The 12,403-nt window shown below is 36.4% G+C and overlaps 1 protein-coding gene across 1 annotated transcript; it reads left to right on the plus strand.

The window, feature by feature from the left end:
- The first annotated feature begins 662 nt into the window (after nucleotides 1-662).
- Nucleotides 663-11,488, plus strand: fan1 (FANCD2 and FANCI associated nuclease 1). Its single transcript, XM_044125070.1, has 13 exons — nucleotides 663-1,812; nucleotides 2,253-2,393; nucleotides 2,481-2,682; nucleotides 2,826-3,059; nucleotides 4,209-4,340; nucleotides 4,419-4,527; nucleotides 5,332-5,451; nucleotides 6,729-6,893; nucleotides 6,979-7,141; nucleotides 7,221-7,324; nucleotides 8,062-8,256; nucleotides 8,474-8,602; nucleotides 9,514-11,488. The coding sequence occupies exons 1-13, from the start codon at nucleotides 825-827 to the stop codon at nucleotides 9,661-9,663; spliced, it is 2,832 nt and encodes a 943-aa protein (XP_043981005.1). The 5' UTR covers nucleotides 663-824; the 3' UTR covers nucleotides 9,664-11,488.
- Nucleotides 11,489-12,403: the final 915 nt, after the last annotated feature.

The following is a 12,403-nucleotide window of genomic DNA, read 5'->3' on the forward strand; positions in this document are numbered from 1 at the left end:
GGTTGAAACAAGAGAAGTAATTCTGCTTATGCATACTTAGTTTGACCTATATAATCACAAAGCTAAAAAAGATATACTGTAATAAAATCTACATTTTGTGAATTTTCAAATGACTCAAATTCAATTTTTTCTGCTACTCAGAAAATATATTTGTTGGATATATTTGCTACATTTAAATCTTTCAGGATTTCAGGTGTTAAATCCCTATTGAACTGGAGTTCTATTGTTTGGAGCAAAAAACCTCATAGGAATACAAATTATCTGAATCATCATAGAGTTGAAACACATAATATGTACAGCACATTAAAACATATTTGCCCTTAAATGTCTTCTTTTTTGTCACAGACAAATAAAGATAACCCAAGTAAACACAAAATATTTTTGTAAGGTATTAAACGTCCTAAATAATTACCCCCTATTTAAATTATGAATTGTGCCAAACAATATTTCTTTGGTTCTTTGAACATTTACATATATAAAAAAATAAGCAAAACAAGAATAAAAATGTAAGAAAAGTACCATTATGAGAGCATTTAGGAAGAAAATATATATATATTTATGCAGCCATTCCATTTAAAATATGATTGTAGTATGACTAATTCACGTCAACCGTTATGAAAAGAACCGGCATATTGATTCGGCTCAGTAGCGAACACCACATTACATACAATGCTGCTAGCGCACCAGGAAACCTCGTTTTATTTGTTGTGTAAGCTTTCAGCACGTTAGTATTCAATTGCGGTTCTTGTAGCTTTAACTACATTTATATTTTCCAGAAGTATGCAGCAAGGTGAAAAGTTAATTTTTATTGAACCGATTTCAGCATGACAGAAAGAACAAGCAAAGACAAACCGAGGCGAAGCTTGTCATTGAAAAAGAAGAAAGGCGATGCTAAAGCTGGGACTTCTTCTACGACAAAAACCCCGATCACCAACTTCTTCTGCAGCCAGCCTCCACCGAACCTGGCCTGTCCCCTGTGTGGACAATTAGTCCCAAGATTCAAGATCAATGAGCATATCGATTTGCAGTGTCAAAACTTTGATAGAGGAGACAGCGCTCCCGCTTCTGGAGGTAGGAATGATTATTCAGGGGTCCAGCTGTCACCAGGAGGGAATCTGTCAAAGTCCCCTGAGACGGACCAGAAAGAGGACACAAAAACTAAAACGAGTCCTTATTTTAAGAAGAATAATTCCCAGCAAACTCCACGGGACATAAAGAAAACTGTGGTCAGAACCATTGACCTAGGAAGTCTGTCTTCAAAGTTATCCAGAAAATATCACAAGAAACATGCAGAAGTTAGCAACACATCTGATGCGATGAGCTCCGCGGAGTCGACCAGCAGCTCCCAAAAGGAAAATGTCCAGGCATTAGAAGACATCAGTGACTGTATTTCAGCAGTGACAGAAGCTTCATCACCTGTAGAAAAGCAATCAGATCAATCAATGGTTTCATATAAACAGCCACCTTCACCTGCCAAGCAAACGAAGAGAAAGAAGAAAGCCACTTTTAAAGTCAATGGATCTCTTATCAGAAAGAAAGCGAAATATGAAGGTAGCAGTGGAGAGGCATCATCTTGTCTTGATCCAGAGGACACAGATACAGGACAGAAATCTGACAAGCCTTTCAGTTCAGAGGAGTTGTCTGAGAAGAGTGATGCAGATGTAAAGGTAGAAACCTCTGATGCCCAATCACTTCCCTACTATCTGCGTAACTTCCGGACCGTGCTGCACGCGGTGTTGGAGAACGAGGACGACAGGATGCTCTTCAACCAGGAGGACATGTCCGCTGTACTTGGATTTCAGAGCTTGTCAGGTATATTTTTGTAACTGACGATTATTTTAGCAGTTGATTATTCTGACGATTAATCGATCAATTTGATTAAAAAATAGCACATTTTGCAGATTTTTTTTATTCAACCACTTAAGCCTTTTTGTACAATATATGGAATGAACTCGTTTAACAGATATTTTTTCTTTTTTTTTTTGCACAATTTGAACCAAGTGAAGCTAAAGTTTTTACAGTCACATGGGTTTTTTATATCTCAAATGAAAAATGTATGTATATATTTTAACAGTTTTAGCTTAAAAGCTCCTCTGAGAATGTTGGTATTTCAGTAAATGGCCAGTTTTATGAGGCTGTATACTCCAGGTAGTGATTAATTAATTACCAAATTAGTTGACAATTATTTCAGATTAATTGCTTCTGCCAAAGCACAACCAGTAACTCACGGTCATGATTTTTGAATCTTCTAGTTATGGCTCAGAAGCTGTATGTGAGGCTCTTTCAGAGGAAACTGAAGTGGCTACAGGTAAATAAACTGGATTATGGAGAGATCTGCAGTGATCTGGGATCTGTTGCACAAGAACTGGCTCAAATAGGTTTTCTACAGACAGGTGAGTAGTCCATCCAGTTAAACCTTGACTAGGACCTTTTAAATGCTTTCTGAACTTTGATTTTTCTTGTGAACGTCTCTCTTTAAGAAAAGGACCTCGAGGATCTTGTGGAGGCTCTGGATCTGCTGCCGGCTCCTGACCTCAAAGCTCTTGCTAAAACTTTCCATCTGGGCAGTTCTGGCACCCAAAAACAGCAGCTGGTCGATGGGCTTCTCCGTCTGAGCAGGCAGAAGTCTTTCTTCTCTCCGGCCTCCAGTCAGAGCAAAGTTGGGACAGTTATTCTGAAACGGTGAGATTCGTATCGCATTTTCGTACACTTTTACTGTGGGAAAAGAGTAGAAACCACGTAAAATTATCATTTACTTTGACTTTGTGGGTATAAATAGCTGCTAGAAGTAATTCTAATCTTAATTTTGTTTCTTTTATTTAAAGGGCGAAGCAGCTCGCAGGCTCCTGTGTGCGTCTGTCTCGCGGGCCTCGGGCCGTCTTCTCCCGCATCTTGCTGCTCTTCTCTTTGACGGACACGATGGACGAGGAGGAAATGGCAGCTGGAGGTCAGAATCAGCTTTTCACCATCCTGTTGGTGAACTCGGGTCGTCTGGCGTTTCCGGACTACACCGTGCAGCGAGAGGCCAAAGTGTTTCAAGATAGAGAGGATCTCATCAGGTAAGGATCTGTAGTAGGTTTTTTACCTCAACTTACTGCCTCAACCATTTTTTTATTATTATATAAAGTCATTTTTGCAGTTTGCCTTATAGGGAAGCAGCAAACATGGAGGAAGGTGCTCTGTTCAGATGAAAGCAGGACTGAAAAAATTAATCGGATTAATTGTGATTAATCGATTATTGAGTAAATTACTAAATGACTAAATTAGTCATTTTGATTACTAACAGGAGTATGCAGACTCAAAAAAGGTCATTTGTTTAAAGTACAACATCATCAGAGCTGTAATTAAGTCAGAACAGTACAAAATATTTGTACATTTTGATTTTAAGATAAAAATACACTGTTGTATATGTTTTACCCCAAACCACTTCACTTAAGGAATGCTATGTTGTTGCATTTTAAACAATAAAATGTATATTTTCTTATTTAAAAAAAAGAAAATCTGAAGTATTTGTTTATATGCATCTTTACTGTAATTCTAAAATTGTATAAAAAGGCTTAATTGGGGGCTGCACAGTGGCGCACTTGGTAGAGCTGTTGCCTTGCAGCAAGAAGGTCCTGGGTTCGATTCCCGGCCCGGGGTCTTTCTGCATGGAGTTTGCATGTTCTCCCTGTGCATGGTGGGTTCTCTCCGGGTTCTCCGGCTTCCTCCCACAGTCCAAAAACATGACTGTCAGGTTAATTGGTCTCTCTAAATTCTCCCTAGGTGTGAGTGTGTGTGTGTGAATGGTTGTGTGTCTTGTATGTCTCTGTGTTGCCCTGCAACAGACTGGCGACCTGTCCAGGGTGAACCCAGCCTCTCGCCCGGAACGTAGCTGGAGAGGAACCAGCAACCCTCCCGACCCCATTAGGGACGAAGGGTGTTCAGAAAATGGATGGATGGATGAATAGATGGATGGATGGCTTAATTGCTAAAATAACTGTTAGTTAAAGTCCTACTTTTCATATTTTAGTTTGTAAAAAAATATATATAGTTTTTTCCTTACTCCACACAATTTTTTCTCTGGCTTCTGTTGATCTGTCACATAAAATTGTAATAAAATAATTGTTTGTGGTCGTAAAGTTACAACTTTCTGGGATGTAAATACTATTTGCATTTCTTTCAGCACAAGTTTATATTTATATTTCTGACTCCTTGCATTGCACCAGGTATGAAGCGTCCATGCGTGCCCTTATAGAGGTCACCATGGCGATGCAGGGGGGTCAGTGGGATCAGGCCCTGCAGCTCTACACCTCTGCCAAAAAAACCTGGATTGAGCTCAACAGCAACCATGACCTGAGGTCAGGACTTTAAAAGTCTTCTTTGTTGGTACTATTTCTGTAGAATGCATGTTTGCTGACATTGTAATTTTCATCCAGTCACCAGGAAGAGCTGCCAGTGTTCCTCCGCAGCTTCACTACCGGATGGGCTTACACGCGAATCTTATCCAGAGGAGTGGAGATTTTACAAAGGCTGCGTCGCTATGAGGTTTATCTGCATTTATTTTCTGCCTGCTATTCAAATTGGTTTTGTTTATATAGCTAAACGTGTCAGCAGGGATCATATAAGTGCTTGAAATCCTTTAAGATGCTTCAATTTTTGTATGAAGTGCTTGATATTTAAACTGAACAATTTTGTAATAAAGTGTAATCTAACTCTTGATCAAATGCCTAAATTTGGAAAGCATGATTTACTGTTGAAACCAGATATTTTTATACACTTGACAAAAAACACATAATTTTTTTCTTATTCTTTGAAGTTAAATCAGAGAAAATGTTCTTGTTTTGTTAGTTAAAAATGCCTTTTTTTTTCTATTGGCTAAATGCCAGAAAACTTAGCGAGCACATTTAAATTGTATTTTTTTATATTTAATTTTCCTAATGGCTCAATGATTTATTGATCTGTATAGTTGAAATAAAGGTAGTCTTATGTTTTGTTTAAATTAAACAATTATTGAAAATGCTGATTCTTATTTTTTATTCCTTTATTTGTGTTTTGTTCTCAGATCAGTCAGGTGTGTGAGAGAGACTCTTCAAAACAGAAAACCTTGCTATATTTTAGTTTATTTTGTCCGTGCTGTAGAATGTAGAACAAGACATTATTAATAACGGTAGTGAGTAATAGTGAATTGAAACTGTCTTTATTAGTACATTTGCATTGTTTTTTTTCTTCAAAGTGTTCTGCTGGAAAAGTTTGAACACTTACCTTGAAAATGTTTTAATAGTGTTTAAATTTGACTGTTTAGAAACCTTGTGTTAGTAATGATAGTATTTCTCTGTTGTTATGAAACAGGAAGCAGTAGAAGAGCTGCAGGCCCTACTAAAGCAGACCGTTTACTGTCCTGACAGCCGGGGCCGATGGTGGGACAGGCTGGCTCTGAACTTTCACCAGCACCTCAAAAAACCTGATCAAGTAAGCAAAAAACAGATCTGTTCATTTATTTTTCTGGTTTATTATTAACATTCAAATGTTATAACCCATATAAATTTAAAAAACAAACCTTATTTATATTTTACACTAACGCTGACGGTTGCAATCCTTGTAGTTTAAATTCCCTGCTCTGCCTGCAGCGTTACCACACGATGAGTGTATATCCTATTAGCGCTAAAGGCTACTGTGCCAAAGTCGTTGCAGTTTAGGACGCTTGCAGATTAGAGCTTCTCCAGTGAGTGAAGCTGTTGTTTGAAGGAAAGGTAATGGGTATTACTCAGGCTGCAGCAAACATCCATTTTAAAGCTTTAAGGGTTACCTACTATGCTTCCTTTAACAGGTTACAATAAGTTTATATGCTATGCAAAACGTCACAAAGTCATTCTTGTATAATAAGATTTTAGACCAATCAGTTCTACCTCTGTTGAGCTCCTTTCAAAATGATCTTGTCACTTTAAAACCCTTTATGACTTACATGTCAAATCTCCACCTGGATATTTTTGCTTATTTTCAGAACAGTTGCAGTCCTTTAAATGTCCTGTGAGTTAATATATTTGCCCATTTATCCATAATAACTGAAACTTTCAATATCTAGCAATTATTTTCACAATTTACCGTCTATTAAAAGTGTGTTTCATCAGATTAATTTCACTCTGTGCTATGGCGAGGGTAAAATTATTGTAATAACCCGATATTGGCTGGAAAGCGCAACGTCTCCCCTTTCAGAAACTGTTGGAATTTTTCAGATGGCTCAAAGTGTTGCGAAATTACAGTACTGCAAATTTGGCTGGATCCCCAGCAGCCTGTAAGGACTTATAGGGTTAAAACTAAAGAAGCTGCTGCTGGCCACGCCCTCTGACTCAATGTTTACACTCGCATATGAAAATGGCTGCAAACAGATGTCCAGTTATAGAACCATACATCTTTGAAAAGCAGAAGTAGAGCCTCCTGCACAAGTAACAACATTGCAGCAATTGGTCTCGCATGCAGCGGTAAAATAAGCTGACCAAATATGTTGGAACACAGCTGAAGGTGCTAGGTAATGGCGCAGTGCCCGTTGAATGTAACTGAAATGTCTCATTTTTCTGACACCAAAAATGGATTAGTTTTGTTTATTTTTTGTGTTTAAGATTTACCTGAACCATTTTAGAATGGTTCAGATTTTTCCAGCCTTTCTCAGGCTTGAAAAAGGTTTACTTTAACTGTTTTTTTTTTTGTTTTTTTTTGGGCGGGGGCTTTTCCATCATTTCTCTTCTCAGGCTATCTGTGCTATGAGAGACGGGCTGTCAGATCCTCTGGTGCGCACAGGACACAAACTTTCCCTTCATCAGAGAGCTCTCCGGATGAAAGACGCTCCCAGCTGCAAAAAATACCGGCTCCAACTCAGAGAGCTTCCTGCTGTCCAAATTCAAGATGTTAAACATGTCAGTTTGTGTACAGTGTGTTAATACGTGAGATATATTTTATTAAAGAAAGGAAATTCTGAGTTCTCTGTAACTTTCTTTCCAGGTGACCATTCGGGGTCAGCTGTTTCCTCATGAAGGCGGCATGGGGAAATCTAGATTTATTTTACCAGAAAGTGAAGAAGGAGACGGGAGTGCTCACTCTACTGTAATATGCTCTGTAGAAGATCTTAGTTTGGCACATTACCGACAACTAGGCTTTGACCAAGGTAAACCATTTACAGCTAGCCCAAAAAATATACAGGAAACTTCGAGAACAAAAGTAGAACATTGTCTTCTGTGTGAAAGGAATCCATGGAGAAGGATCAACATTCTCAACCTTGTTTGCTCTCCTGATGTGGGACATTATCTATATGGAAGGTATTCCAGACGTCTTCAGAAACCCATACCAGGTAAAGCAACAACTAATCCAGAGATCCACAACATTTACAACCTAAACTCCATTTTTACTCTCAGATCAGCCAAATAAAACTCGTTTAAATGTCATTTGGCCTTTTGAATACAGACAACATATAATTTTATATAAATATCTGCTATTCTACTAGAAAATTTTTTGTTATTTTTAAAGAACCATGATTTTATTTCTATTTTTAGGATTTAAAAGGAAGATGCATATAAAATTGAGCAAAAACAGAATAGATCTTTTTTTAAGTGAAAATTTAGAAAGGCACATAGAATCGAACCTAATGAAACCTAAAGAAAAACGTATCTAAAAACAAACTAGTATTATTACTTTTGATGTATTTTTGTAAGAAATTTAATGCAAATATGGAAATAAACTGACTTGTCAGTTAAGCTCATTTGTTCTTCGGTTACCTAGCAACTCAGTCTCTCACTCTTTGGTTTCCTAGCAACAACCTACTGAGTAACTTGCACAGCAGCAGTTTTATGTTCCTCAACCTTGTGTGGTAAAACTACTTAAAAATAAACAAAACAGCATGAAGGGAAAACTGTGGATAAAAGATGAAAAGACATGCAACCAGTTTGGTAGTATTTCAGATATTTAAAACAAAAAACTAATCACTAATTATTGATATCGACTCCTGATACAGTTCTCAGCCATATTATCCAGCCCTAAACTAAGCCCTTAAAGGTTAAAGTTTTTTATCTGTTTCTCTTTTCTGTCCAGACTTGTCCTCTGGATCTTTACACCGACTGTTTCTATGAAAACAGACGGGAAGCTATAATCTCTCGCGTTCAGTTGCTCTGTGAAGCTTCTGTGGAAACTCTGTGTGCCATGCTGGAAGATGTCTGGACATCTCAGGAGGGGAAAGTGTGTTCGCTGGTCAGCTGGGAGCGTTTCTCGTCCCTCCAACATGCACAGGTATTTACAGCACCTTGTTTCACTTGGGAATGGTTCAGAAGGAAATGCAGGGCTAGCTTTATTCAATGCATGGTTTCTTAGCTGATTCTTTCCATTTTCAGACGATAGCTTTGGCAGACATCTGTATGATGTTCAACATTTGGTATATTTCTCCCTGAACCTGACTGCTTTGTTCTTTGAATCTAAGAGAATAAAATTTATCCTGTGATGTTTACAGTCTCTGATTGCATGTCTTGGCGGAGCTTTCCTTGGTGGAGTGATTGACCGAATGGCAAAAGACTACAGACATTGCAGAGGAGGTTTGCCTGACCTTGTTGTGTGGAACACCTCAAACAACACTTATAAGGTAACATCACCTGAGGGGTAAACCATCCCTGCTTGGTTTGATGTTGAATTTGTTGTGTGTAAGATTTACACATACAGAATTAGTGCCAGTGGAAAAAGACCCCCAATTCTAACCTGTTTCTGAGATTTAAAGTGAGAATTCTGAGGTAAAGAGGTCAGAATTCTGAGATTAAAGTCAGAATTCTGAGATTAAAGTCAGAATTCTGATGAAAAAATGTCAGATTCTAAAGAAAAAACTTCATAACGGTGATGAAAAAATCGGAATTCTGAGGAAAAAAATTCAGAATTCTGGAAGATGATGTCAGAATTCTGAGATCAATGTCAACATTTTGAGAAAATTGTCAGAAATTTGAGAAAGGAAAAAAAAATGCAGAATTCTGAGATTAGTCAAATCTCAGAATTTAATCTCGCATAACGTTGAGTTTGCGAGATTAGATTCATAAATCATAATTCTAAGAAAAAAACATCAGAATTCTGGAAAAAATGTCAGAATTTTGAGAAAATTGTCAGAATTCTGAGAAAGAAAAAAAAGTAGAATTTTCAGATTAGTCAAATCTCAGAATTTAATCTTGCATAACGCTGAGCTTGAAGTCATAAGTCTAAGGAAGCACAAATGTCATAATTCTGAGGAAAAAACATCAGAATTCTGGAAAAAATGTCAGAATTTTGAGAAAATTGTCAGAATTCTGAGAAAGAAAAAAAAAGTAGAATTTTCAGATTAATCAAATCTTAGAATTTAATCTCACATAATGCTGAGATTAGTTTTTTTCCTTCAGAATTCTGAAGAAAAAATATTTAAATTTCTAAAGGAAGAAAAGTCTGGTTGATGTCTTTTTTTGCCACTGCCCCTAATCCTCTTCTGTGGTTGATGATTTCCTCTGCTATATCTGAATATTGGAAATCTTGTAACAGCTGGTCGAGGTGAAGGGGCCCAACGATCGTCTGTCTCAGAAGCAGCAGATCTGGTTGGATGAGCTGCAGAAACTCGGGGCCGATGTCGAGGTGTGTCACGTGACGGCCACCGGAGCCAGAGGAGCTCGTCTGGAGGAAATGAGCAAATAAGACTCTACTGAGACACGTTTATCTGCCAACATGAAAAAATCCTGGCAACAAGTTCGCAAAAGGAAAAAGAAACGTTTCTGTAATTTCTCCCACTGATTTTTGCTGAAGAATATTTTGATCCGTACTAAAAAAAAATTTATACTCAACTGAAAACTTTAACTTTTAGGTTGTTCATCATAAGTTTTCTTATTTGATGTATTTCTGGTGTCTTCCCTCATCTGCATCATGACTTCTAATGAGTTTATATAGTCCCAGTCAGAAGTTTACATACCTTCATCATGGTGTATATATTTTGAGCATTTAAACATTTATTTGAATTCTTCATTTTAGTGACTAAACAACCTTACTGATTCTTAAGGCCTTGAATTTGTATGTGACTAAGTGTGGTTTAACTGGTTGCTGAGTAAACACACATTTTTTTGAAGTCATCACACTGCAAAAACAAAATCCTACCAAGTATTTTTGGTTTAGGTTCTAGTACAAATATCTCAGTTTTGTCTTATTTCAAATATCTTACTTTAAAGGATTATTTACTTTAAACAAGCTCCTACATCTTGCTGAAAAGTTGCTTGTAAGTTAGTTTTCTCTTATTTCAAGTGTACTGAGATATTCGCACTAGAAATTAAACCAAAAATACTCTGTAAGATTTTGTGTTTTGGCAGTGCATCAAGCTTTTGGCCTAAATCAGGCTGGATATTTGACCCCCTTTCTTATCAAAAGTGTCTCATGTTGCTGAGTTTTCTGGGCAGAAGCTGACTTTTAAAACATTATTTACATATTCTCACCAGGAATGAGGTCAGAGTCATTTCTGAACGTTGGCTAATTCAGTTTTGTTGGCTAAAATCAGGCTTTTGACAGATCAATAATCGGCTATTGGCAAAAAAAAAAAAACTGCAATCGGTGAATCCCTAATCAGATGGTTCAAACCTGGAAGCATCTGAGTGTTCCAAGAGGTTAATGATCCCAAACAAACATCAAACTGGTTTTGGAACGAGTGAAGCAGACTAGCATTAAGCTTCTTTATTGACACAATACTTTAAAAGTCTGGTCTGTGTCAGGGAAAAACAAGTAATTTTGAAATCAACAAGCTGTTATTGTTTTCTGTAGCTTGTTAATGAGTGAAAAATGTGTTTTTCTCTCTCCAACTTGCTAAAGCAGATTGAATGTACATATCTTAAGCTGTTTGTACAAATTAATAATTATAGGAGACTGAAAATGTCAACCAAAGTTTTTTTTTTTTTAACAACTAAAAATCCTGTCCATTCTGGAAAAAAATAACTCCCTGAAGTAAATATTTTATACAAATCATGAGAAGATGTGACCTTTTGATTAGCATTATAGCAGAGAGATGAGATAATCGGAGGCAGGCTGTTTGCAGATAATTAGAGTTAATGCATGAATGGACACAACCACCAGGAGAACCTTTATTCTTCTATTATAATAGAAATATGTATCATCAGTTTGTCAGGTTACCAAGCAACTAAAAAAATCACATTTCCTTAGCAGCTCAATCTGCATCAACTCCATGAGTTTCTCCTTCAAATAATTACTGTGTTAATTGCCTCTAATGATGCTGATTTGATACTGATGTATTAAATATCAGCTGGTACCAAAGACGAAGTCTGAGGGTTGTTTTTATACATTCATAAATACAGTTGGTATAATTAATGTGCAATTTATTCTCGTGATTACGTGACAAATTAAAATGTCAGATTTCTTTTTTTTTTTATAAGTGATTTCTCACAGTTTTTGTTTGTTCTGGATATGATCCCTGGAAACAAATTTACACCAGTTCCTCAGCACAACCATGCAGCTAATAATGGGAGTGAGTGTAGGTAGGTGGGTGGGCGGCTGTGGGGATAAAATTAGATCATAAAAACAGAGAAATTGTTTGTAATGACTACAAAAACACAGTGTGCTAATAATGAAATACCTGCTTTTGTGCAGATTGGTCACAATTTATAAGTTTGTTAAAGAAATATCTCACAATTAATTCAAAAAGTATATTTTCATGCAAGTGCAATATGACTGAACTGGATTTAACAGAGAGGTGTGTAGTAACTAGTTACATTTACATGAGGACCTTTAAAAAATATTAATTTTTGGAGTATTTTTACTATGCTCTACTTTTTACTTGAGTAATTTTGTTAAGATCTCTTGTTACTCTTATTTGAGTAAAATTTATATTCTATCCACTGTTTTCCAATGTTTTAACCAAAAATTCACCAGACACACACACGCCTGCAGTTTTTGTTAAAATTTTATAAACTCCATATTGAAAGAAATTGATTTGATTACATGTTCTTGTGCCTGATTTAACTATTTTTATGTTACTTGAATTTAATTAGTAAAAAAACGGACAAAAATTTTGGTATTTTCATCCTTAAAATGCCAACATTTCCACTTCACTTTACACTTTGGTCCGTCTGATTATGTATTTTTTAAATATTAAGCGATTGTTTTGATCAGTTACCAGAGTAACTTTAAGGTGTATTATGAGTTACTATGCTGTACTTTTTACTTTTAATTGAGTAATTTTGTTATGAAGTATCGCAACTCTTGAATAAAATTTCTAGATTTTCTACCCACTGAAGGAAAAACAAACATGTTTAACCAAACATTTACCAGACACAGGTTTTTATTAAAGTTTCATAAGTTTTATAATGAGATAAATTTTTTACCTTTGCTTGATTTCGCTATTTTTTTATTTATGTGAATTATTGACATTTTCGTCCTTAAA

The sequence above is a fragment of the Gambusia affinis genome, linkage group LG08 (assembly GCF_019740435.1).
Source record: "Gambusia affinis linkage group LG08, SWU_Gaff_1.0, whole genome shotgun sequence".
Classification (NCBI taxonomy): domain Eukaryota; kingdom Metazoa; phylum Chordata; class Actinopteri; order Cyprinodontiformes; family Poeciliidae; genus Gambusia; species Gambusia affinis.